Here is a 27959-nt window from a genome sequence, read left to right as displayed (position 1 = left end):
GTCACTTGAGTGAACAGAGGGTCAGAGATGTGGTGAAATCTCCGATCTGTAGTGCCGGGTAGAGGGGCTCGGTGAATGCCGCTTCCTGGAAGCTGTGGATTAGGGTGAGTTTCCTATCCGACACGCTGTAGAACAAGATCGTTCCAGCCTCAAAATCCACATACACTCCCACCCTGGAAATGCTCCCCACCGTCAGCTTGGTGTCGCTGTCATTGTGCAGAGCCAGCACCGAGCCCACCAGCGAGTAGAGACACCACGACTTGGAGTTGCGGCCTAGCAGACACTCGGTGCCCTTGCCCTTGCGGCTGATGGTCTTGTAGCAAAGCCCGATCTTCCAGACCCCGCTGTCCCCAGTCACCTCCACTTCCCAGTAGGAGCGGCCCGCCTTCACCCCCTCGGCGCACAACAGCTGCTGGCAGCAGTCGAACCGCTCCGTGCTCCGAGCCACCGGCTGCCTCTTGGCAGACAGGGACACCGTTCGGTTCCCGTCAGACAGGATAAACTGGGCGTGGGCCGAGTTCAGATCCGGGGTCAGCCGTTGTCCATCTGTGGATTCAGAGAGTCATAGGGTCATAGGGCCATAGGGCACGGAAACAGGCCCTTTGCCGCCCCCCCCGCCTATTCTGACCAAGATTCCCATCTATACTGCCCCCATTTCAAAGTTCAAAGTAAATTCATTATGGTAGTACGCACAGTATATGTCACCACATCCTACCCTGAGATTCGTTTTCTTGCAGGCATTCACAATAGAACAAAGAAATACAACAGAACCAACGAAAAGCTACACACAAAGACTGACAAACCAATGTGCAAAAGACAAGCAGCAAATACAAAACACGTAAATAAATAAATATTACTGAGAAGGTGAGTTGTAGAGTTCTCAAAGTGAGCCCATAGGTTGTGAAAATAGTTCAGCGTTGAAGCTGCCCATACTGGTTTAGGAGCCTGATGGTTGAAGGGTAATAACTGTTCCTGAACCTGGTTGTCCCTATTTGCCTGCATTTGGCCCATATACTTTTAAACCACATCATGCTTTCTCTGTAGCTATTACACGTACCTTGTACTGCCTCCATGCACCATGTAATGAATTAACCTGTATGAACAAAATGTAAGACAACCTGTACATTGTTACATGTGACAATAATAGGCCTAAACTTAAACATATCCAGTGTCTTTTAAATGTTGTTAAGGTACCTGCCTCAAACATTCCACCTGGCAGCTCATTCCATTTATTGACTGTCCATTTATAGAAACAAACACGCTCATTTTTTTAAAAATCAGAGATAAGGAGGATCCCCTTTAGCCAGAGAGTGGTAGGGTTCTCAGGGTAAGGATCAAAGGCCATTATTCAACCACATTGAATAAGAATATTCTATCCTGCGCTATGATGAGAAAGTAAGAAACAGAAGTGGAAAGAGGACATTCATCTCTTCATCCCCACTCTACCATTCATGATCATGACCAATCTCTCACCTCAGCGCTACTCTCCTGCACTAAGGCTCTGTCCCTTGATGGCTTTAATACACTTCTGATCACTCTCTTAAATAGAGTCAGCAACTGAGCCTCTTGGGGAGAGATCCCATTATCTTGTTGGAGGAATATCTTGTGGCATAGAGAAAGTTGATGGTCTGAGTCTTATTCCCAGGGTCGAAACAGCTTTCATACGAGAGGAAAAAGTTTAAAGGGTTTATGAGGCAAGTTTTTAATACACAGAGTGGTAGGTACACCACCAAGAGAGGTGGTGGTAGCAGATATGATAGCAATGTTTAAGAGGCATAGAGGGATTCCCTGCCTGTGCAGAAGGTGGTATTAATTAGATTGGCATGGTCAGCATAGATTATGGGCTGAAAGACCTCCTGTGTTGTATAGTTGATTGTAAAGTCTGGTGACAAGTCAATAATTATATGTTACAACTGGTATTTATTACATTCTAGAGATAAAATGAAATCAGTATTTCTATTCCTCTCACAGTGCTCTATTCAAAGTACAATATGAATTCCTAAAGGCATATTATCACTGATCCCCAAATTAGTGCCTTGAACTTGGAAAAGCTGGAATTCCACATTTGCTTCCCAATAAATAAAGCCATTAGCTTTTGGAATGCTGCTCTGTGGGATGGAGTTGATGTGCATCCTTCCATCCACGAGTGGGAAAATGATTAGGAAGTTCCCATCAGCCAGGGAGCTACCACATGCCAAATCTTCCACCGCATTTTTAAGCTGGAGGAAAATGAGATAAAGCCAAACCTTAACTTTGTCCAGATATCAGGGGAAGTCATAATTTGGCATCTCCTGTTCAGTACAAAAAACATCCATGGCTCTGTTTTCCTCATACTGTAGGGCTTCAGAAACATGGAAACTTCAGATTGAAGGAAGCCACTTGATCCATTATGTTCATGACAGACAAAATGGATCAATTTTGATGCTCCCATTTCCCAGCTCTTGATCTGTAGTCTCATAGTTCGCAGCTTTGCAAGACCTCATCCAGGTACCTTTCAAATGCCATGAGGGTTTGTGTTTTATTCTGGAACTCAACTACTCCTTGGGTGAAAGAACTATGACCTTAACTCCTCTCTGACCCTTCCATGAATGACTGTACATCTGTGGTCCTGGTTAACAACCTCTCAATCAATTCCCCACTTGGGCTCCTTTACTCATAAACAAATAGTCCCAGCCAACTTTTTTGCAACTCCAGCCGTGGAGACATCCTGGTAACGCTCCTCTGCAGCACCTTGAATACTTCACATTCTTCCCATGGTGTGGTCATCAGAACTGCACACAGTGCTTCAATTGTGACCTTACAAATTCTGACGTAACTTTGCTATTCTATGTGTCATCCAATAAAGGCAAATATCTCGTATATCTTTATAATCACCTTATTTAACCATCTTACAACTTTCAGGGATCAGTAGACCAGCTCTCCACAGTCCCTCCGTTCCTCTACAATTTTTGCCTGTCCCTTGTCCATTAGTGTAACTCATACTTCACTGAACCGACGACTTTTACATCCACCAAGCCAGTCCACTGATATCTTCCTTCAGCTTAGAGCTTCTGTTGTAACTATTAACCACACCAATTAATTAATCACAGCCCCTACATCTGTCCAGGCCAGTAACATATAGCTTGACAATCTATGGACCTGATAGTGAGGCCTGTAGATCCCCAATGCACACACAGCTTTCCAACCACTAACACTCCAGTTGGCCTTTACTTCAGTCCCTGAGGCAGTACTTTATCTAATTTCCCACTTTCAAGACACGAAAACACTGGAATCTGGAGCAACCAATGAGATGCTGGAGGAACTCAGTGGGTCAGGCAGCATCCATGGAGGGAAATGCGACAGTTGCCATTTTAGGGAAAGACCCTTCAGTTGGACTGAGGAAATGAAAAGGTCTAGAAAGTGCAAAAGACCAGATGGGATTGTCCAAGTGGAAAAGGAGAGTTTGAGGCATGAGAAGGGATCATCAGTGGGGGTAGGGATTCTTTACCATGGAAACAGAAGTGGGGGTGATGGAAGAAGAGCACCACCTAATGGTGGTTGCAGAACTTGAGGTGAGGACACAGATGGATGAAGGTGAGGTCTCAACTGAGGACAGACCACTCTGCATCAGAGCGGGAGAGGTCAGAGCGGATGGTAAAGATACGAGAGCTGGTGTCAGGTGGAGCATCCGAAGAGGGCAGAGGCAGAGGGCGAGAGGTGAGGTAGTGAGTTGGGGGGGGGGGGAAATAGGTTCAAAGGAGCGAAGGTTGAGTTTGAGGTCAAGGAATGGTGAGGGATGGTGGCATGATCAATAGCATATGAAGAACAAAGGGAACCAACCGTTGTGTCAAAGGCCCTGGGCTGGAGAGAAGCTGTGAGATCCTATTTTCCTTTGGATCCTAAGGGTGTTTACTTATCAATCTATCATGTGGGTCTTTGTTAAGTATCTTGGAACCAAAGGACTACAACAAAAGCACTGCCCTCAGCAACCCCCTTGCTAGCTCCTCATAAAGCACCCTTACCCCAGAGCCCATGGTTCTCTGTGTAGGAAGCACACCAGAAGCGGTTGTCCATGAGATCCTTGGAGGGTATGTAGCCACAGTGCTCCTAACATATCATAATTATACCACTGGTAATTGGCACACAATAGTAATATTATGGGATAAAAGATAAAATGCCAGAAACACTCAGCAGGTCAGGCAGCAACTGTGAAGAGGAATATGGGTATGTACCTATTATACTGTATGTCTTGGAAATATTGTTTATGTTAAGAAGGATAGTTTCAAAAATCACCTGTGCTCAAAAAGGTGACGTTTATAGGGCTGTGAGGAAAGGACAGAGGAACGAGGACTGGATCCTACAGAGCGGCAGTGGGACGAATGTCTTCCTCAGCATTGTGTGATTCTTGGTTGCACAGAAAGGCTCCTTTACATTTTGGCTCATTAGCAGTTGCGTACTGCCACTTACACAAAGAAACCAGGCGATCCCTGTCTTTCTTCACGTGGGAGACAAGCTCGAAGTTTTTCTGTGTGTGATTTTTTATCCTATCCAGTTTTATTTTATCCAGGCAAGGATGAGGCTGAGGCGACTTGAATGGTTCTGATGCATTCTTGATCCTGAAATACCAATGCAGTATGTTAGCCATGTAGACAGTGACTGCCAGAAGAAAGGCCATCACTTCATCCACCTTGACACGCACACAGTGATCTGGCCTTTACAATAGAAATCACTCTATCCATGAAAGATAAAGACACAGAGAGGCCTGTTCAGGAATAAAAGTCTGAGATTCCACTTCAACACACTTAAGCAGTTGTATCTGCACTAGCACTCAGGGCCAATCACTTTTATATTTGTCTGGAAGGTAAGGTGACTGAGGATAAGCCAAATTGTAAAACCATGGTTTTCTTTTTTTAATAACAATATGAAAACAACACTTGCAGTTATGCTGCACATTTAACCTTGTTAAACATCTCAAGCTGTTTCATAGCAGCATTATCTGGGAAAGATTGTCACTGAGGGCAGATGATATTTGAGCAGGTAAGAAAAGAGACGGGTAGTAAGACAGATGAAAAAGAAAGAAAGACAAGGAAGCAGAGAGTTATGAGGGAAGACGTACAGAGAGTGTGTGAAGAGCAGAGACAGAGAGGAACAGGAGGAAGAGAGGCAGAGACAGACACAATGATACAGAGAGACAGCCAGAGGGACAGACACAGAGATAGAAGGTCTCAGAGGAGATGAAGCAGAGATTTAAGGAAGAAATTCCAGCACTCAGGGGTCTGGTAGCAGAAGGCACAGCTACTATTGTGAGGCAGAGCAAGGAAAGTTGGCAATACAGAAGAATTGAAAGAAGAGACGGATCTCAAGAGGGTTTAGATTAGAGGAAAGGATGAATGTACGGGGACGATTTGTACACACAGGTGAGCATTTTAAAATAAAGGCAATGCTCATGTTGGACAAGTGGGTGCTAGTGAAGATGTAACAGCCATCAGAATGTGAGCAGGACCATGTTGGAAAGTGCAGACTGTTATCCCTGAAGTTTGAGTAGGAGATCAGAAAGGCATTGATATTTGGAAGTATAGGTTGAGTACCTCATATCTGAAATTCCAAAATCTGAAAAGTTTGGAAATCCGAAAATTCTTTGAGTTTTTCTTGAATGCTGACATGACATCACAAATGGAAAATTCTGGGATGGTTCCCAGAGAAGATCTCTGCACACTCAAGACAGCTCTGAGAAGTGACTTCACGTATGTGATGAACAGAAGTTAATGAAAAATAGAAAAAAAACGCTGCATAAAGTAAGAAATGAAGATCTCGACCATGTATTGAAAGAGTGGATTCGTCAGTGTCAGGGTGAACATATACTACTTAATGTTATGCTGATCATGGAAAAGCAAAGATCCATTACGACTAACTGAAAATTGAAATTAATTGTGAATATTCAACAGGCTGGTTGCAGAAATTTAGGAAAAGGCACAATATTAATTTTTTAAAGATTTATGGTGATAAAGCAGCTGCTGTCAATGAAGCAGCAAAGAAATTTATTGATGAATTTTGCCAAGATCATTGCTGATGAAAATCTAACACACTGAACAGCTGCATCAGTACATGTGTGTGATGAACAAGTGTAAGACAAAGACTGCTTACCGGTAACACATAAATACAGAGTCGGAAATGGTGGCGATCACAAGCTATCTTAATATATATTCCAAAATCCGAAAAAATTCCAAATCCAAAACATTTCTGGCCCCAAGCATTTCGGATAAGGAGGACTCAACCCATACTAAAGAACAAGTGCTGGGGTGATACCTTCAGCACATAAGATGTGAGTATATCAGATATTCAGGATGAGGGTTTGCCTATTCCACACAAGCAAGGGTATCAGTTCTTAAGTTACAGATTCATGTAGCATTAAAATAGGCTCTTTGGTTCAACTGGTCAATGCTGACCAAGATGCTCCTATCTTGCTAGTCCCATTTGCATTTGACCCATAACCTTCTGAAACATTTCAGTCTATCTACCTATGTAATTGTCTTTAAAGTGTTGTTATTGTACCTGCTGCAACCACTTTCTCTGTGTAAAAAATGCTGCCTTTCAAGTTCCTCTTAAATCTTTTCCCTTTCATCTTAAACCTATGCCCTCCAGTTCCTGATACCCAAACTCTGGGACAAAGACTGAGTGCATTCATCCTATCTATGCCTCTCATAATTTTACACAACTAAGATCAGCCCGCAATCCCCTGCACTCCAAGGAATGAGATCATAGCTTGTCCAATCTCTCTCCATAACTCAGTGTCTCAACTTCTGGTATCAACCTTATAGATCTTTTCTATAGTCTTTCCAGTTTAATAGTATCTTTCCTATAGCATAGTCACCAAAATTGAACCAAATGTTTCAAGTGCAGCCTCACCTGCATGAAGAACAACCACACCATGACTTCCCAACTTTGATACTCAGTGCCCTCTTTGGCTTATGAAGGCCTATCGCTAAAAGCCTTCTTTACCACTCTGCCTATCTGACTCCACTTTCAGGAAACCATGTACTTGTACTCCAAAGTCCATCTGTTCTACAACACTCCCCAGGACTCTGCCATTCTTAGTGAAAATCCTACCTAGATTTGACTTTACAAAATGCAACACTTCCAAATCAAACTCCTTTTGCCATTCCTTAGCTGATCAAGATCCCCTGTAATATTTGATAGCCTTGTTCATTATCTACTATATCAACTATTTTAGTGACAGTGCCTTGTGCAGTCCTATGCAAATTGTTAATACAGATGACAAACAAGTGGGCCCAGCACCAACCCCTGAGGTACACTGTTAATTAAAGACTTTATTGAAATCCATATAATTCACGTCTACCACCCTGTCCTCAACTATCTTGATCAAAAATCAAACTTCGTAAGACATGATCTCCCATGCACAAAGCCATCCTAACCAACCGCTCTTTCCACATGTACATATATCTTATCCCTCAGAATCCTCTCTAATAACTTACCCATCATAGAGGTTAGATTTATTGGCCAATAGTTTCCAGGGTTTTATCTGCCATCCTTCTTAAATAAATATACATCATTTGCTGCAAATATACATCATTTGCCAGTCTACCAGCACCTCGCCAATGACTAATGATGATGCAAATACCTCAACCAGGTCTCTCACAATTTCTTCTTTAGCCTCCCACAGTGTCCTTGGATATACCTAGTGAAGTTCTGGAGATCTGTCTACCTTCATACCTTTTAAGACATCCAGCACCTCCAGTACTTTAATGCGGACCATCCCCAAGTCTTCCATATTTACTTTTCCTAGTTCTGAAGTCCTTATATCTTTCTCCACAGTAAAAACCGCAGAGAAATATTCACTAAGGACCTTGCCCATCTCCTGCGGCTTCACACAAAGGTATCTCCTTTGGTCCTTGAGGGGTCTTGTTATTCACTGTCCCTTAATATACTTACAAAATCTTTTTGGATTTTCCTTAATCTTCTCTGTCAAAGATATTTTATGCTTCCTTTTCCCTCCTGATTTCCTTTTTGAGCATCATTTACACCCCTTCAAGAATTCAGTTGATCCTAGCTGCCTGTATCCGACCCATGCCTCTTCCTTTTTTTCTGGCCAGGGTTCAATATTCTGTGACATCCAGGGCTTCCTTCTCCTATCAGCCTTGCTCCTCACTCTAACAGGGACGTACAGACTTCGAGCTCTCATTATCTCACCTTTAAATGCCTCCTTCTTGCCATGAACAACCTAATCCAAGTAACCTTTGCAAACTCCTGTCTCAATCCTGTCAAGTACCATCTCCATTAGAGTACCAGAGTACTAGCAGCACAAGTCACTTCATCTCCGGATTACAGTACCAATCAGCTATAAACTAACAATAATGGAACAGGTTCTGTGAGCTGAATGGTCCCACAGCACCTACTGCTAAATCACTGTGGCAGTGGTAGGTGGATCAACTCAGGATGCATGAGCACTGGGGTAGATGATGGTATTGATAAGACTATAATCAAGTGTGGGAGTATATTACACAGGGGAAGAGGGCTGACATTTGTAACATTGTTCTGTGAAGGAAAGTCACTTCACTGAGAAAATACATCAAAGTGAGACAAGCGGAAGTGGATTTTAAACAATTCTTGCTCTTACGTGGTTCTGATAAACAGCAACCGTGTGTTGTGAACCGAACCATCACAAAGTACTGATTTTATTTCAATTCACGTTACTAGGAAACCAAAATTCCTGTGAAAGGATTATATAACAGCGCAACACTCAAGTCCTCGTGCATGATATTGCCTGAGTATAAAGCTCCTGCAGATGTGATATATTGTCTGCTACGTTGCCATGGTATTCTTGTGTATTATAAAAATACACCATCCAAAGCCCCAATAGATTGATTTTCCAAAGCTCGATAAATAAATGGAGAGGCAAAACTGAAATGAAAAGAAAAACGAGCAATTCTTGGGAAATATTCAAAAACAGGTATATAGATTTAGCATTTTAAGCAACATTAATAAATATTTTAAATGTTAATTTACAGGCTGGTTGCATTTAAAAACAGAGAAATTCAAGGTTTTACTATCAGCTACCTCAAGGAAAAATAATTTTAGATGGAGGGCCTCACCCTGGTCAGACTCGTGTATGTAAACAGCGTAATTTCCTTTATATCTAATATCTCAGTGTGCAGCCAGTGCACCTCCAGCTTGTAATGACCTGGTTATGTAATAATACAATCATGTAAATGCAAAAAGGCTTCTTGTCCCACTGAGTACACAGCATCCATCAAGCACCCATACACCAATCTCATTTGATTTTCTTCCACATCCCCTCAACAACACCGCCCCTGCCCTGCCAGGTTCTACCACCCACTGACACATTTACAAGAAATCTTACATGACAATTAACCTGCTGTGTCTTTGGGATGTGGGAGGAAACTGTGCCACCAAGAGGAGACGCACACAGTCAGGGGGAGTGTATGCAAACTTCGCGTAGGTAGCATCCGAGGTCAGGATTGGTGTAGCTGTGGGGCAGGCGCTCTACTTGTACTGTGACACACTCTCATTTCACAGCCGCAGTGTGCACCACATCACAATATCAAAGCAAACAATGGGTTAATGTACAGGGATGGAACTCACTCAGTGCCAAAATTGAGATACTGTTGAAAATTAGCTGATCCATTTAAATATAACAGTGATAATGTCATGGTCACTCACCTGGTTATCATTGAACTGAATCCCTGTAAAATATGAGACAGGATGAATAAATTTCCAGTATGTAAACTCAGAAATTGCACTTCTTTCAAATGCATTAAGAATTCAAATAGGCACTGAGAATTTCATTTTGCATTTGGGACATTGAATTTACAAGTCAGGATCTCATGTTGCAGATGCATAAGGTTTTGGAGTATTGTGTGCAGTTCTGGTTGCACCATTTGAGGAAGAATGTGGAGGCTTTGGAGAAGATACAGAAGACCTTCACTAGGATGCTGCCTGGATTAGAGGCTGTTAGCTATAAGGAGAGTTTGATTAACCTTAGGTTGTTTCCTCTTGACCATCAGATGATGAGAGGAGGAGGGGGAACATCGACTCAGACCATGAGAGGCCTGCGTTGGGCATTTTCATGCCTTACAAGGCATGAGGGGAGACCTTATAGAAATTTATAAAATAGTGAGGCACAGACAGGGTACACAGTCAGATATAGAGGGCATAGTTTTAAGGTGAGGGGGGTATGTTTCAAGGAGATGTGCGGGGCAAATTTTTATTTTGTTGAGTACCTGGAATCCACTGCCAGGAGTGATGGTGAAAGCAAATACAATACAGTAGTAGCATTTAATTGCCATTTAGACAGGCATATGAACATGCAGGGAATGGAGGGATAGGTACCACATGCAGTCAGATGGGATTAGGTTAATCTGTCATTATGGTCAGCACAGACATCATGAGCCAAAGGGCCTGTTTCAGTTCTGTACTGTTGTATATTATTTGGCGCAAGGCGTAATTTACATCTTAAAATGAAAGAAGCTCTGCCCATCTCCTGCCCTCTGCTCTCTCCTACCACCAGTTTTCCCTTTTAACGTCCACTGTATTTAAGTGCAAGTGACTGATGATTTGTATGCTAGTTCAATTCAGTACTGCCCCCACATCAATATGACCTCTTAGACAGGCAGCTTGTATTGACATCCTGAAATTAAAAAAAATTATGTGAGTCAGCATGATGATTAGTTAATTTTTAGAATAACAACTTTTTCATTGCCTAAGAAATCTTATGTAAAACTCTGGTATTTAGCCAGGTCTAAGAATATGACTGGGAGCTGCAAAGATAACCAAAGTATCTATGGAAAAACTGAACTGCTCACAGCAACATTAATAGATTAGGCCCAAGTTTTACAGAGATGCATACTTCAAGGTGCATACTACCAGGCATAGGGTTTCTCTGGTCCTCACCTACCACTCCACCAGCCCTCGTGTCCTTCACAACCTCCAGCATCTCCAATGGGATCCCACCACCAAGCATATCTCCACCCCCAAACTTTTTCTGCTTTCTGCAGGGATCACTCCCTCCCTACGTGACTCCGTTGTCCATTCGTCCCTCCCCACTGATCTGATCTCCCTCCTGGCACTCATCCTTCCAAGCAGAACAAGTGCTACACCTGCCCTGACACCTCCTCCCTCGCTATCAAACAATCCTTCTCGGTGAGGCGGCACTTCACCTAGGATTCCGCTGGGGATTCATCTACTGTATCCAGTGCTCCTGGTATGGCCTCCTGTATATTGGTGAGACCCGATGCAGATCGGAAGACGTTATGCCAAGCACATACACTCCATCTGCCAGAAAAAGCGGGATATCCCAGTGGCCACCATTTTAATCCCACTTCCCATTCTGAAATGTCTATCCATGGCATCCTCCACTGTTGTGATGAGGCCACACTTAAATTGGAGGAACCACACCTTATATTCCATCTGGAAATCAACCTCCAATCTGATGGCACAAACACTGATTTCTCGAACTTCTGGTAATGCACCCCCCGCCTTCACCTTTCCCCATCCCCTTTTCCCTCTCTCACCCCAACTCCTTGCCTGCTCATCACCTCCCTCTGGTGTTCCTTCCTCCTTTTCTTTCTCCCTTCCGTCCTCCTCTATCAGACTCCCCCTTTTCCAGCCCTGTATCTCTTTCACCAATTAACTTCCCAGCTCTTTACTTCATCCCTCCCCCTTCAGGTTTCACCTATCGCCTTGTGTTTCTCTCTCCCCTACCCCCAACCTTTTAAATCTACCCCTTATCTTTTTTTCTCCAGTCCTGCCGAAGAGTCCGAAACATCGCCTTTACTTTTTTCCATAGATTGTGTGTGTGTGTGTGTGTGTGTGTGTGTGTATATGTGTATTTCCAGCATCTACACATTTTCTCCTGTTTGTCAGAGTAAACATTGTTTTTAATGCAAATTACTGGTTTTCAATTTTTGTTTTATCTTATGTTCTCATCGTGTTTGTGTGTTGTCCTGATATAGATTTTCACGTATCTTTTATCTCTGTAGAATAAACTACCAATAAATCATATCAAGTTTACTGACCAAAAATGACATTTGTCATACGGTTGTATGCCACAAACATCTATCTTAACTCATGCATTCCCTGTTAACTACTTTCCCATCACCTTATTCTTTTCCATAAACCTACAATAGGTGCGGTTTACAGTGACTAACTGACATATCGTATGACGGGAAACCACAGCTCCTGGAGCAAGCCCGGATGGCCACAGGGAGAATGTTAACCCAGATGAGGATTAAGCCCTGGGCGGCGAGGCAGCAGCCCCACCTTCTCAAGGCTGAAGGGGTGGAAACAGCTGATTGAACTATGACCTCTTCAAAGTCACGTCAGAGGAAGGAGGCAGCAGTGCCAAAGCCATTGCCAAACAATTATCTCAGGTGTTTTTCTGGATGCAGTTTGCCAGTGATTAGTTTGGCCTGGGCACAAGCATGGTGTAATGTCCAGCTATCAGCCATTTCTAATTTGGTCTGCTTTTTGAACTTGTCACTATGGACACAGGAACAGGTTTAACAAACAGCGTGACATATCCCAGATGGCAAGAATAGGTGCTAAGGTATGCATACAATTTGGTGCAGCCAACGGAGTAGCTTTGTGAGACCGCTGTCTGAGGCCCTTCTTGCACCACTGGGCAGTGTGCAGCACCTTCTCAAACACCTTAACCCTGTATTATTCAAACAATGATACTACTGGTGTAGAGAAAGCTGTGCATTATTTTTCCTACGTATGTTTTATGTGTAAAGTTTAATTTTGAAATTAAAAAAGCTTCTGTAACTGCAGAAACTAACAAGGTTTTACAGTGGAAAAGGGGAATATTTCTTACAAACTGACTGTGTCCAACCACTCTCTGGAATTGGGACGGTATAAGAGAGGTCAAAGGTATCATAGAGTCATAGAGCAATACAACATGGATACAAACCCTTTGCTCAACCAAGCACTGTACCCACCCAGCTGGTCCCAATTTCCTGTGTTCAGCGTATATCCCTTAATGTTCCTGTCCAAGTGCTTCTTAAATGAGACTATTGTACTGCCTCAGCCTCTTTCTCCAGTAGCTCATTTCATACTCATCACCCTCCATGTGAAAAGCCGATCCTCAATTCCCTTTTAAATCTTTCCCCTCTCACCCTAAACCTATGCCCCTTAGTTACGGAGTCCCCTATCCTGGGGAAAAGACTGTAACCATCCAATTTATCTTTCCTCCCATAATTTCTTTTCTAAGGCGGCTTCTCATTCTCTTATGTTCCAAGGAATAAAGCCTAGCCTGGCCAACCTCTCCCTATAATACAGACCCTCTAGTACTGACAACATCCCCACAAATCTTTACAGCACTCTTTCCAGTTTAACCACACTTTCCCTATAATGTTGATCAAACTATACATAATACTCCTGGTGTGCCCTCACCAATAACTTACACAATTGTAACAAAGTCCAAATCCTATATTCAATGTGTGACTGATGAAAGCCAGCATGCTAAATGCCTTTTCACCATTCTGACTACTTGTGATGCTGCTTTTAATTAACTGTGTACTTGTATTTCTGGTTCCCGTGTTCCATTACATTCCCTGGTGCCCTACTGTTCATAGTATAAATCCTACTCTGGCTTGACTTTCCAAAATGCATAACCTCACACTTACCTGTATAGAATTCCATTTGTCAATCCTCTGCCCATTTCCCTAAGTGATCAAAGTTCCCTTGTAATCTCAAAAACCTTCTTCATGATCAACATTTACTAATGCTGTGTCATCTGCAAACTTACTGATCAAGCCATGTGTATTTTCATCCAAAAATCATTTAAATAATGAATAACAAGAGTTCCAACACAGACCTCTGCAGCACACCATTAGTCATCGGCTTCCATTCCAAGAAACAACTTCCAACCACCACCTTTTCCTATCTCCCAGCTCCGCCTAGAATCCATGGGACCTACCCTCCAGACCAACCTGCCATGCAGGATCGTGTTGACGGTCTTGTTAAAGTCCATTTAGACAACATTCACAGCCCTACCCTCCTCTACATTTGGTTAGCTCTTCAAAAAATTCTAAAAGATTCATCAAACATGACTTCTCATGTACAACACCATGTTGACTCCTCCTAATCAGATTGTCTATCCTAATGCTGGTAGATCTTGTCCCTCAGAATACCCTCTGGTAACTTCTTCACTATTGACGTCAGGCTGCCCAGCTTGTAGTTTCCTGGCTTATCCTTGATACCCTTTAACAATGGGACATTAGCCACCTTTTCAAGGTGGAAGGGGTGGAAACAGCCAATTGAACTATGACCTTTTCAAGGTCATGTCAGACGAAGGAGGCAGTAACTACAAAAAGACCATTTCCTGGAACTTATGTGACATGAATGTCATGCCATGGATGTGATAAATAGATAGCTCCTATAAAGAGCTCTGGAAGCTTGCTGCTCATGACATGACGTTAAGCATCACCTCCGGACAGCAAGGAATCTTGTCAGTGGAGCTTATAATGGATGTTTTCATGCTCCTTGTGCAATCCACCCACTGGAAACAAAAACAGATATTTCGCAATGGGGATACTCAGCAAGTCAGGCAGCACCTGTGCAGAGGGAATCTAAGCCTTTTCTGAATTGGATCCTGGTCTCCAGCTCATGTTCCCCTGAGTGCTGGTTCCTTGTAGGGGTCCTGACATTGTCTAGACCCCATTTATGCCTTTCTCCTAAATGTTTCCCGTACACAGGAGCTGCAGAATCCACAGAGAATCTCACGCAGTTGAAGGACGTGGGTGGGCGAGACCTAAGCTCAAAGTCTTGTTCTTACTTGATTTTTCAAGCAAACGTCACCAGGTCAGATAAGCATTAGTACGGCGGCTATAAATAGTGAGGTTATGCTGGAAACTCAGGTTGACTCAGTGCATTTTCATAGCATGGTGGATTACTCACTAGAAAAATGTCACATCAGCAGGGTCCCTTCAGCCCTTTTACAGACTTGAGTCATTCAGAAGCACTAAGTGTGTGTGTCAGACACAGAGAAGGAGAGAGGGGAGGGGTGTCAAGCAGATAGAGTGCTGGCTGAGCTGGATTAAACCTGTGCACCATCTGTGTTTTTCACTGAACAGTCTGCGGGGCCTGAATGGACTTGAGCATGTCTAAACACTAGATTACCAGGATGGAGAGTTATCTCCATGGATAGTGCTCTGAATGATTCAGATCTGGCTTTAGATTCAGATTGATTTATCATACAGTACGTTGAAATGTACAGTGAAATGCGTCATTTGTGTTACCAATCAGTACACCTAGGGCTGTGCTGGGGGCAGTCCGCAAGTGTTGCCACACATTCCAGCGCCAACGTAGCATGCCCACAATGTTCAGAACAACACAGAACACAACAAAAAAAAACATAACAAGCAAATTAAAAACTGTTCCTGGACTCTCCAGTAAAATAAAAATAATAGAACATAGAATAGTACAGCACATTACAGGCCCTTCGGCCCATAATCTTGTGCCGATCCTCAAACCCTGCCTCCCATATAACCCCCCATCTTAAATTCCTCCATATATCTGTCTAGTAATCTCTTAAGCTTCACTAGTGTATCTGCCTCCACCACTGACTCAGGCAGCACATTCCACGCACCAACCACTCTCTGAGTAAAAAACCTTCCTCTAATATCCCCCTTGAACTTCCCACCTCTTATCCATGTCCTCTTGTATTGAGCAGTACTGCCCTGGGGAAGAGGTGCTGGCTATCCACTCTATCTATTCCTCTTAATATCTTTTACACCTCTATCATATCTCCTTTCATCCTCTTTCTCTCCAAAGAGTAAAGCTTTAATCTCTGATCATAATGCATACTCTCTAAACCACGCAGCATCCTGGTAAATCTCCTCTGTACCCTTTCCAATGCTTCCACATCCTTCCTATAGTGGGACTTCCTATAACTGTCCTATAATGGGACAGTTGTCCTTCCTATTTAAACGTGGTTAGACTCTCAACCAACAGTGGGGCTGCTTCAAGTCTGCAACATTCCCAGGCTAAATTCCAGCCGTAAAACCAAAAGATCACACGATATTGGCGTAGAATTAGGTTGAGTGTGCTCAACCATTATCTCAACCCCACTCTCCTGCCTTCTCCCCATAAACCTTGACGCGCTTACTACTCAAGAACCTATCAACTTCCACCTTAAAAAGACCATAAGACAAAGGAGCAGAATTAGGCCATTTTGCCCCTCAAGTCTATTCCACCATTCCATCATGGCCGATTTATTTTTCCTCACAACCCAATTCTCCTGTTTTCTCCCCGTAACTTTTGATGCCCTTACTAACCAAGAATTTATCAAACTCCGCTTTAAACATACTCAAATACTTGGCCTCCACGGCCGCCTGTGGCAATAAATTCCACAGATTCATCACGCTCTGGCTAAAGAAATTCCTCCTCATCTGTTCGGAAGGGACATCGTTCTATTCTCAGGTGGTGCCCTCTGATCCGAGACTCTCCCGCTATAGTTCAGTACAGCAAAAGTTTGATTTCTTATAACATCTCAAGATGCAGAAACATTGATAGACGTTTCCGTTTTGAGCTGATTAGAGTACTGTAATGCATTCTTTTCAGGTCTGCCTACAAAAGATACAATCAGCTGCGCTTATTCAAAATGCATTAACAAGAATCTTAACCAAAAAAAAGAAGAAAATTTGAGCACATTTCACTGGTTTTGGAATCATTACACTGGTAATGCCCGTGTTCTTTATGATCAATTTTAAAATATTCTTTATTGTCCAAGGTTCTGAATAATCTAGCTCCTTTGTAAATTTTGGAGTGTTTATCCCCTTACATCCCTAATCGTAATCTTAGTGTTTGCTTAGTGTTCCTAGAACCAAGCATATAAGAACAGGCGATGCGGCCTTTTGCTCTTATGCACCAAAAATCTGAAATATTTTACCAACTGAGATATGCCAGACTAGTACTGTAGAACGTTTCAAAACACTTCTTTAAAAACCTACTTTTTAAAAAATTTGGCCTATTAGTAGGATTTCTTAATGCCTGTTGATGTTGATTACATTTATATTATTCAGCATACTTGATGACTACATTTTATTCTGTATAATATTTGTCTTACGATTTTTAATTTTGTCTTGTATTTTTATAACTATATTGATCTATCTTTACAATCTATGTAAAGCACTTTGAGCCTGCATCTTAACGTTTGAGACTTACTTACCTATTGCCTGTTAGGCCGCTGGTGCTTAGGGCATCAATGAATGTCCATCCCTGTCTGTCTTTGGCCATCTTCTCTATTGTGCCCAGGAGTGGTTCAGGGTCCTCACTTCAGCCTTTACGATACAGCACCAAGTAGTCCGTGGTCTCCTGTGTCTCCTCCACCCTCCAGGAGCCCAATGAAGCCAGGGCTTCCTTCATCATACCAGTAGCTTCCTCTCGGTTTTCACTACTGTCAGCCATGCAAATCCCAGGTGGAGACTCAGGAATACCATTGCAACACAGATATAGAAGGATTCTTCATTGCAGTTTCCATAAGAATTTTTTTTGGCCAGTCAGGGTTGCTAGCCCCGAGCTGAACCCCGAAGCTGGGGGACTAGTGGGCTACTCTTAGTCTGGCCTCTACCTTTGATTTTTTTTTTTAGCATGGGTGACCTTACCAAGAGCCAAAGCACAAGGCCCTGACTCCAGCTAACATAACGCTCTGAGTCATTGCGGCACACAAGCCTGCAAACCCTGCGACAAGGTTGTGGTCCTCTTGGAGATAATGCATGAAAGTTATTATTATATTAAATATCCTCTCCATGTCCAGGCAATCTAAGCCTTTCAATATTCAATAGGGTTCAATGAGATCCCCCATCATTCTTCTAAGCTCCATCGAGTACAGGCCCAGAGCCATCAAACATTTCTCACTTGTTAACTGTTTCATTTCTGGGATCATTCTTGTGAACATCTTCTGGACCCTCTCCATTGCCAGCACATTCTTTCTTAACAAAGGGGCCCAAAATTGGTCACAATACTCCAAATGTAGTCTGGCCAATGCCTTGTAGAGCCTCAACATTATGGCCTTGCTTTTATATTCTAGTCCCCTCGAAATAAATTGTATTTGCATTCCTCACTGCCAAGTCAACCTGCAAGTTAATCTTTAGGGAAACCTGCACGAGGACTACCAAGTCCCTTTGCACCTCTGATTTCAGAATTTTCTCTCCGGTTCAGACTATAGTCTATGCCCTTATACCTTCTACCAAAATCCCAAACCATGCTTTTCCCTACACTATATTCCATCTGCCACTTTTTTGCAAATTCTTCTGATCTAAGTCCTTCTGCAGACTCCCTGCTTCCTCAACACTACATTCACTTCCACCTATCTTCACATCATCCACAGATGTGGGCACAAAGCCGTCAATTCCAGCATCCAGATCACTGACACATAACATGAAAAGAAGTGGTCCCATCACTGACCATCACAGAATACCACTAGTCACTGGCAGCCGACCGGAAAATTCCCCCTTTACTCCCACACTTTGCCTCCTGCCAGTTAACCAATCTTCTATCCATGCTAATACCATTCCTGCAATACCATGTGCTCTTATCTTGTTAACGGCCTCATGTGCAGCACCTTGTCAAAGGTCTTCTGATAATGCAAGCAAACAACATTCACTTACTCTCCTTTGTCTATCCCACCTGTTATTTCTTTAAAGAATTCCAACAGAATTGCCAGGCAAGATCTTTCCTTAAGGAAACCATGCTGACTTCAGTGTATTTTATCATGTGCCTCTAAGTACCCTGAAACCTCATCCTTAATAATGGATTCCAATATTTTACCAACCACTGAAGTCAAGCTAACTGGCCCATAATTTCCTGTCTTTTGCCTCCCTCCTTTCTTAAAGAGTGGAGTGATATTCGAAATTTTCCTGTCTTCCGGAACCATTCCATAATCTACTAATGCCTCCATAATCTCTTCAGCTACATCTTTCAGAACCCTGGGGTGTAGTCCATCCAGTTCAGGTGACTTATCTAATTTCAGACCTTTTAGCTTCCAAAGCATTTTCTCCTTAGTAAGAGCAACCACACTCACTTCTGCCCCCTGACACACTTAAATTCCCGGCATACTGCTGGTGTTTTCCACAGCGAAGTCTGACACAAAATACTTAGTAAGTGCGTTCACCATTCCTTTGTCCCCCATTACTACCTCTCTGATGTCATTTTCCAGCGGTCCAATATCTATTCTTGCCTCTGTTACTCTTTATCTATCTGAAAAAAACTGTTGGTATCCTCTTTTATATTATTGCCTAGTTTAAGCTAAATAGTTTAAGCTAAAATTGCATCTTTTCTCTCCTTATTACTATTTTAGTTGTCCTCTGTTGATTTTTAAAAGCCTCCCAAACCTCCAGCTTCCCAGTAACTTTTGCTATATTTTATGCCTTCTCTTTTGCTTTTATGCTGTCTTTGACTTCCCTTGTCAGGCAAGGCTGCCTCATCCACCCTTTAGAATACTTCTTTTTTTGGGATGTATCTAACCAGTGCCTTCTGAATTGCTCCCAGTTGCTGTTCTGCTCTCGTCTCTGCTAGTGTCAAGATTCAAGAGTGTTTAATGTTATTTCCAGTACACAAGTGTAAAGGAGAACAAAATAATTATTAATTTGGATCTGAAGCAATACAAATTAACAATAAGATAAAGAGCACAATTAAAAAAAACACAAATATAAATACATAATATAGCTTATATACATAGATTGACTGTACATAAAGTGACGCTAGGTACAGGAGTGTCTGTACATGAGATGACTAACAGGAAATGATAAACTAATGGTGTTGGGGTGGAGGAATTGATCAGTCTTACTGCTTGGGGAAAGTAACTGTTTGAGAGTCTGGTAGGTCCTGGCATGGATGATATGTAGTCTCCTCCCTAATGAGAGTGGAACAAATAGTCCATGAGCAGGATGGGTGTGGGATCCTTCACTATATTACTGGCCCTTTTCTGTTTATATGTTATTGATGGTGAGCAGGCTGCTACCTCTGGTGCTTCGGCCATTTTTGACTTTCTGTCCACTGCAGTGCAGTTTCCGTACCATGCAGTAATGCAGCGTGTTAGGATGCTGTTTACTATGCATCTGTAGAATGACGTGAGTATAGATGTGCATAGTCCAGCTCTCTTCATTCTCTTCAGAAAGTTGAGGTGTTGGTGATTGTGTAGAACGTGTTCATGAGAGGTTGTGGGTGATGGGCACTTCCCAGGAATTTGAAACTGCTCACAGCTCCTATTGCTGTGCTGTCAATATAAAAAGGGGTGTGAGTGATATGAGTTCTCCTGAAGTTGATAACCAACTGCAACACTTCACCTGTGAATCTGCTGGGGTTGTCTGTTGTGTCTGGTGCTCCTGATGTGGCCTCCTCTACATTGGTGAGGCACACCGTAAGTTGGGGGACTGCTTTGTCGAGCAGCTCTGCTCCATTTGCCAAAAACAGAATTTCCTGGTGGCCAAACATTTTAATTTCGATTCTCATTCCCATTCCAGCATGTCGGTCCATAGCCTCTGCTTGTGCTAAGCTGAAGCCACCCTCAGGGTGGCGGAGCAAGACCTTATATTCCATCTGGGTAGCCTCCAATCCGATGGCATGAATATCAATTTCTCCCTCTGGTAAAGTGTTTTTCCCTCCTCTTCCCCTCTTCTTCTATTCCCCATTCTGCCTTCCAATCTCTCCTCACCTGCCTATCATCTCCCCTTTCCCTTCTCCTGTGTCCACTCCCCTCTCCTATCAGACTCCCTCTACTCTAGACCTTTATCTTTCCCACCCACTTGGCTTCACCTATCACCTTCTAGCTAGCCACCTCCCCCCTCTCCCCCACCTTTTTATTCTGGAGTATTCCTCTTCCAGTTCAGTCCTGAAGAAGGGTCTTGGCCCGAAACATCGACTATTTATTCATTCCATAGATGCTGCCTGACCTGATGAGTTCCTCTAGCATTTTGCGTGTGTTGCTTTGGATATCTGGCATCTGCAGACTTTCTCATGTTTATGATAACCATCTCATTTGTCTTGTTGACATTGTGAAAGTGGATATTTGTCTAGCAACAGGCCTCAAGGTCAGCCATCTCATCATTGTCCCCTTCCAATCAACTTTGGATGGCCGCTCTCTCATTCCTCTGCTGTTCCCTTTGCTCCACTGAAATACATCTGATTTTAGCTTCTCAGTCTCAAACTGCAGGGTGAACTCTATCATATTATGATCACTGTCTCCTATGTGTTCCTTTAATATAAGGTCCCGAATCAAATCTGGTTCATTACATCTCATGCAGGCATGTTGAGTAATACAATGGAAAGGACAGGGTACCTGAACTCACTGTAGATTTGATTATTGACAGATATAATTGACTGTAGATTTGATTATTGACAGGGCTTGTGGACAGTGGAGGCATCACCGAACTAAAATTTAAATGAACCTTCCAGAATATAATCTCTATCTGACACATATGCCCTTGCTCCCTAGGTGAGTTATGACCCTCTCACCTCCATTATCTATAGAGAGTTCACACTGATACGAGTCATAGGCAAAGGGACAGGACCCACTATGAAGCTCTAACTCATATATGTCGGGGATGGTGAAAGTGGCTGAGGATTGATTTCCAGCAAACCTGAGTCATGGATGATATCATTGAATCGAACATCCACACTTACCAGCATCATTCATAGCCCAGGGTGTCTAATGCAGCTGTCTGAGGGAAGGTTAGATAATTATGCTCTACCTAGTATTTGCCTTGAGCTTTCACTCTGCTTCAGTCCGGTCTACGATTTCTCAAGAGTCATCCTCCCACTCCCCTTTCAATAACGGTGACATGATAATATCTTAGAAAAACAGCATGTGGGAGCTGTTTGAGAAACACTATGTTACCATGTACTAGTTATTGCATACCAGTGAAATATTGGTGGAATAGGACCTATCTAATTCATGAAAAACATTAGATTGTGCACAGAGACAATAAGGAACTCTGGATTGCTGGGAATTATGAAGGTTGATGAATTATGTTACTCCCCCACCCCCACAGTACTGTTGAGATGACTAGTTGAGGTGATGAAGAGGGCGGCTTTAAATCATAAAGCATCAGCGAGTTCTTTACACAGGAGAGGGCATCAAACTATGGTGTCACTATTATGACAATGGAATGAAAACAGAAATTCTAAGAACCTTCAAAGTCAGTGAAATGGTGTTGTGGTGCAGGTCCTGCCAAAACGCTGCTGTGTTTTCCGAGCGTGAGCCTTGCGAAGCAATCTCAGCAAGAATAGCACTTCTAGCAATACCATAATGTATGCATCTTAAGTGAAAATAACAATTTGAGTAGATAAAACTGTGTAAAAATATCACCTGAGTAAAGGCATATCAACTGTAAATTATACATTCCCCACAATATTGTATTACTTGTATAAACATTATTATTCTTATAACTTTCCAGTATCTAAATAACTAGCATATTAGCTATATAAACTGCACATCTGACAGCACGTTACTTGTAAAAGATGCAGGTAACCTGAATTATCAATGCATTATGACAAATTTAGTAAGTTCTGATGGATCCTATTACCTGTATAAACGAAAGCTTTTCACTCTTTTGTGAGAGGTCATTAAAATTGTCCAGGCACATCTCATAGAACTTGATTTCCTTCTCCAGCTTGTGGATTTGAATGTCAATTTCTGTTATCACACGGTTCTGCTCCTTATCCAGACACAGGAAAACATCCCGCTCTTCATTTTCAATGTGTTTCCTCAATTCATCATACTTCTCCTTGACTTCCCTCTTCGTTTCTGCTATCAGATTCTTAAAGAGATGTGTTAGTTTTGGTTATTCATTTGTAGATTATTGTACTGTAGATAAACATCAAATTGGACTCAGAAATTAGTTGTAAAATTAAAATAATTATAAAACAATGCACTATTTAAAGATTATTGGCCTTCCGATGGCTTGAACTTAAATTTGAATCGTGTCTACAATGGTCAAAAAGAGCTACCGTAATGTACTTGTGTTCAAAGAAAATTTTTTGTCCGGAGTTTAATCTCAGTTGATGACAATTATGTTCAGAGCTGTCATTGATGCTGGAAGTATTCCCAAGTGGATCAGAGAGCACTTCATAAAGGAACAAAAAGAACATGAAGACCAGGAAAGACGAAAGAAAATATAACCTTGGCTTATCGAAGGGGTGAGCTGTAAAGTGGGATGGAGGGATTAAGCTATGTATTACCTATTTTAAGTAAAATTTTGGGCCAGGAGGTATTGGAACTGAAATTTCACCACACAAGAGAGAAGAGGCTCTACAGGTATCTGAAGGCCAAGGTCCAACTGAAAAACCATGATCTAAGGAACCTCATTATAGCTTGGTATGGCAACTGCTCTGCCCAAGACAGCAAGAAGTTGCAGAGAGCTGTGAATGCATACAAGCCTCCCCCTCCACTGTCTCCAGCCATATTCCCTGCTGCCTCAGGAAAACAGCCAAAATAATCAAGGACCCCTCCCACCCTGAACATTCTCTCTTCTCCCCTCTCCTGTCAGGTAGGAGATACAAAAGCATGAAGACACATACCACCAGGCTCAAGGACAGCTTCAATTCCACAGTTATGGACCTCTCACATGCCAAAATCTTGATCTTCCAATCTACTTTGTTCTGGCTGTTGCACTTTATTTGTTTACCTACACTGCACTTTCACTATAGCTATGACATGAAATTCTAACTCTGGTGAATTCCCATCCACTGCTACCAAACTCATTTTACCTTTACCCACACCACTTGCTTCTACCTCCTACCCAAGACAAACAAACCTGATGGTCCATGTAGGCCAATTGTCTCAGTCTTCTCCTGACCCACTGAACTTGTGCTTTGATACCTCAATTCCATTCTACTCCTCTTGGTTGAGTCTCTTCCCATCACCATCCACAACACTTCTCATGCTCTCTGTCTCCTCAGTAACTTTCAACTCCCTGACACTGACCGCCTCATTTTCACCACGGATATCCAGTCCTTATATACTTCTATCCCCCATCAAGAAGGCCTTAAAGCTCTGCTTCTTCCTCAATCAAAGAACCAACCAGTTCCCCTCTACCATCACCCTCCTTTGTTTGGCAGAACTGGTCTTCACCCTCAATAATTTTTCCTTCGCCTCACCCATGTTCTCCAGGCTCGAAGGAGGGCCATACCCCTTTCACTGGCTACGTAGAACAGTCCATGTTCAAAGCCTTCCCCGGTAATGCTCCCCAACTCTGACTCCACTACATACACAACGGTATTGGTGTTGCTTCATGCACCCTTGCTGAGCTCATCAATTTAATAAATTTTGCCACCAACTTCCATTCCAACCTTAAATTAACTTGGTCCATTTCTGACACCTCCATCTCCTTTCTCGTTCTCTCTGTCTCCATCTCTGCAGACAAACTGTCGACTGACATCTTTTATAAACCTACTGATTCCCACGGCCACCTGGACTAAACCTTTTCCCATGCTGTTCCCGTAAAAATGCTGTTCCCATTTCTCAGTACCTTTGTCTTTGCTGCATCTGTTCCCTGGAAGAGGTTTTCCTTTCCAGGACATCAGGCATGCCCTCCTTCCTCAAAGAACAGGGTTTCCCTTCCTTACCATTGATGCTGCCCTCACTGGCATCTCCTCCATTTCCCGAACATCTGCATTCACCCCATCTTCCTGCCGCCTTAACAGTGATAGTTCCTCTTGTCTTTACGTGCCAAACACCCAACGCATCATTCTCCACGACTTCTGCCATTTCCAAAGGGTTCCCACCAGCAAACACATCTTTACCCCTCTCCCTCTCTCCGCTTTGCACAGGGATCGCTCCTTCTGTGATTTCCGACACTTGTCTCTGCAAGCTGCCAAAATGCTTCGCCTGCTCATTCACCTTCTCCCTCCCCTTCATTCAGGGCTTCAAATTCCTTCCAAGTGAGGCAACACTTCACCTGCCAACCTGCTGTGGTCGTCTATTGTGTCCAGTGCTCCCGATGCAGCCTTCCCCCTCCTGTACATTGGTGAGACTTGTAGTAAACTGGGGGACTGGTTTATTGAGCGCCTCTGCTCCATCTGACAAAAGTGGAATTTCCCGGTAGCCAAACATTTTACTTCCGATTCTCATTCCAACATGTCGGTCCATAGTCTCCTCGTGCCATGACGAGGCTACCCTCAAGGTGGAGGTGCAACCCTTACCCTTATATTTCATCTGGGTAGCCTCCAACCTAATGGCATAGATATCGATTTCTCCTTCCTGTAAAAAAAATCCCCCCTCCCCCTCTTCTATTCCCACTCTGGTCTCTTATTTCTTCTCACCTGCCTATCAACTCTCCCTGGTGCTCCTCCTCCTCCTTTTTCTCCTCTCGTATCAGATTCCTTTTTCTCCAGCCCTTAACCTTTCCTACCCACTGGCTGCACCTTTCACCTTCTAGCTAGTCCTTCTTCCCCTCCCACCCCCCCCACCTTTTTATTCTGGGATCTTCCCCTTTTCTTTCTAGTCTTGAAAAAGGGTCTCAGCCCAAAACGTCGACCGTATGTTCATTTCCATGGATGCTGTCTGACCTGCTGAGTTCATCCAGTATTTTGTGTGTGTTACTCTATATTCTGCATTCTGTTTTGAGTTGTACTACCTTAATGTGCTTATGTATGAAATGATCTGTCTGGATAGCACTCAAAGAGAAACTTTTCTCCTTATCTCAGAACATGTCACGATATTAATCCAATACTCCAAAAGAGTACAGGAAATCCAGGTGGGTGGCTCACAGCATGACAGGTGTGAGTTCTTCAGCATTGGTGAGATCATCTATGGCCCAAACACCCTAAGACTCACCCACTGAGAACCAAGAAGTGATCTTTTCAGGGATGAAGCAGCAGCCAAGACCCACTGGAAGAAAGACTTCAAGAACCTCCTCAGATGCTACATTCTTCAGTGAGAGTGCCTTTCACTCCATTCCATAGAAATATAAGTAGCTATCCAATGTGGTGTCACGTCTGACCAACAAAGTTGAACAAACCATCCACCAGCTGAAAAAACGATGGGCCTGGGGTATCCCTGTTGATACATGACAGTGAGGAACCTCAGTCACAAATTCACAACTGAGAAGTGGAAACCATGCCAGCGGCTCAGAAACACCATCACTGTCACCAACATGGTCAATATTCTAATCATGTCGTCTACATTTAGTTTGAAATGATTAATACTATATAAATCATTATGCACTCAGTGTCCACTTTAATTAGCTACACCTGTACACCTGCTTATTAAAGCAGATATCTAACAGCAAATCGTGCAGCAGGTACTCAATGCATAAAAGCATGCAGACTTGGTCAAGAGGTTCAGATCAAACATCAGCATTCAGTGCTCCCAGATGGCCTCTGTCACATTGACTAACCAAGTAGAGACGAGGCAACCATTTTGCTGAGGACCGACAGTATGCTCTGACTTCAATAGCCATGCTAACCTCTCAGTTGTAGGTCACTTCAACTCCCCTTCCCATTACCACAACAACTTCTACATCCTCAACCCCTTCCATGGCCAAATGTAAATAAGAGGTACAACACCACACGTTCTGTCTGGGTAATCTACAACCCAGTGATATGAGCATTGAATTTTCCATTTTCAGGTAACCCACATTTTCTGTGTTCCTTTCTCCCTCCTGCACCTACTCTTGCTCCCCTCACTCACCACGTTCCATTTGCTTGTCACCTATACACTATACTTATGGAGCGTCCTAACCCCTTCCTCAAATGATACCATCTGCCCACCACCCATCCCTTTTCTGCTCTCACTTATTACTTTCCTGGCCAACACCACCTCTGGGGGCTTTACATGTGATTCACTGAAAGGATTCCCAGACACCAACCAGCTCCCCTATAGCCCCTGCCTCTAACTATCCCAGGTCTACCCTGCTCCTGACCACACAAAGTCTGCTCACACCTTGACCTCACCCTGCTTCTAACCCACGAGAAGCCTTACTCTGCCCCATATAAAGTCTTCTCCTAGCTTTAACCCACACAAAAGTTCACCCTGTCCCTGACCCACAAGAAGTTTCCTCCCGTCCCATAGGGAGCCTCCTCCTATCCCTGACTCAAACGCAGCCACCCCACCCAGTGGGTGGAGCCGGCCGACTGTGCCCACGGGGTCCCGGGAACCTACCTGAGTGTTCACCTTCTGGGTGTGAAGTTCGCTGAGGGCGGCCTGCACGGACGCGGTGTTCCGCTCGATGGTCTTCAGGTGCCGGTACAACTGAGCCTGGAACGGAGATGGGGCGGGGTAGAAGCGGGTTAACCGGGGTGTCGGGAGCGCGGGTGGGGGTCGCGGCGGCGGGGGGGCGGGGGCGCGCACCTACCCTCAGCTCCCTCTCCCCCTCGCTGATGCTGCCGCAGCGGTGTCCGCGGTGGCGGCCGATGAGCGTGCAGAGGGTGCAGACACACACCCGGTCGTCCCTGCAGTAGACGTCGAGCACCTTCTCGTGCTCGGCGCACTTCCAGGCGGAGAGGTCGGCGGCCGTGTCCACCAGCGGGTGGTTGCGGAAGACGCCGCTGCCCGTGTGCAGCTTGAGGTGCAGCGAGCACATGGACGCCTCGCATTTGAGGCAGGTTTTGACGGCGGCTTGCTGCGCCCGGCTGCAGTAGCTGCAGGGCACCGGCACCGGCACCGGCTCCCGCGGGCCGCACTCGGGGCAGCGCTCGGCCGCCGCCGCCGCCTCGGCCAAGCACGAGCGGCAGAAACGGTGCTCGCAGCCCAGCACCACCGGGTCGGTGTACAGCTGCAGGCAGATGGGGCAGGTCGGCTCGTCGGCCGACCGCGGCTGCGATGCCGCAGTTGCCATGGCTGAGGCAGCATTGGAGGGGGGAGGCGGAGGGGGAGGGGGACGGGCGCCGCGGCGCGCGAGGGGCGGGGTCGTGAGGATTGCGGGTGGAGTGGGTCCGTCACGTTCCCGTCCCGCTCCGGTCCCGCCACGCTCCCGCTCCGGTCCCAGCACAATAACCCCGCA

General features: G+C 44.0%; 2 protein-coding genes across 2 annotated transcripts in view; one reads left to right on the top strand and one right to left on the bottom strand.

Moving 5' to 3' along the window:
* LOC140188271 (E3 ubiquitin/ISG15 ligase TRIM25-like) lies at window positions 1–27794 on the bottom strand. The gene is made up of 6 exons (XM_072244364.1): window positions 27312–27794; window positions 27119–27214; window positions 22542–22775; window positions 9679–9701; window positions 4447–4595; window positions 1–546 (listed from the first exon to the last, which is right to left on the bottom strand). Exons 1-6 carry the CDS (start codon window positions 27792–27794, stop codon window positions 2–4), a joined length of 1530 nt encoding a protein of 509 aa, XP_072100465.1. The 3' UTR covers window position 1.
* LOC140187985 (cystinosin-like) overlaps window positions 27113–27959 on the top strand; it is a 34749-nt gene continuing 33902 nt past the window's right edge. Inside the window, exon 1 of the mRNA XM_072243852.1 lies at window positions 27113–27202. Within this exon, the coding sequence (XP_072099953.1) occupies window positions 27186–27202 (17 nt within the window). The 5' untranslated portion in view covers window positions 27113–27185. The remainder of the gene's footprint in view (window positions 27203–27959) is intronic.

The sequence above is a fragment of the Mobula birostris genome, chromosome 26, assembly GCF_030028105.1.
Source record: "Mobula birostris isolate sMobBir1 chromosome 26, sMobBir1.hap1, whole genome shotgun sequence".
Classification (NCBI taxonomy): Eukaryota; Metazoa; Chordata; class Chondrichthyes; order Myliobatiformes; family Myliobatidae; genus Mobula; species Mobula birostris.
This window is presented reverse-complemented; position numbering and strand designations above follow the sequence as displayed.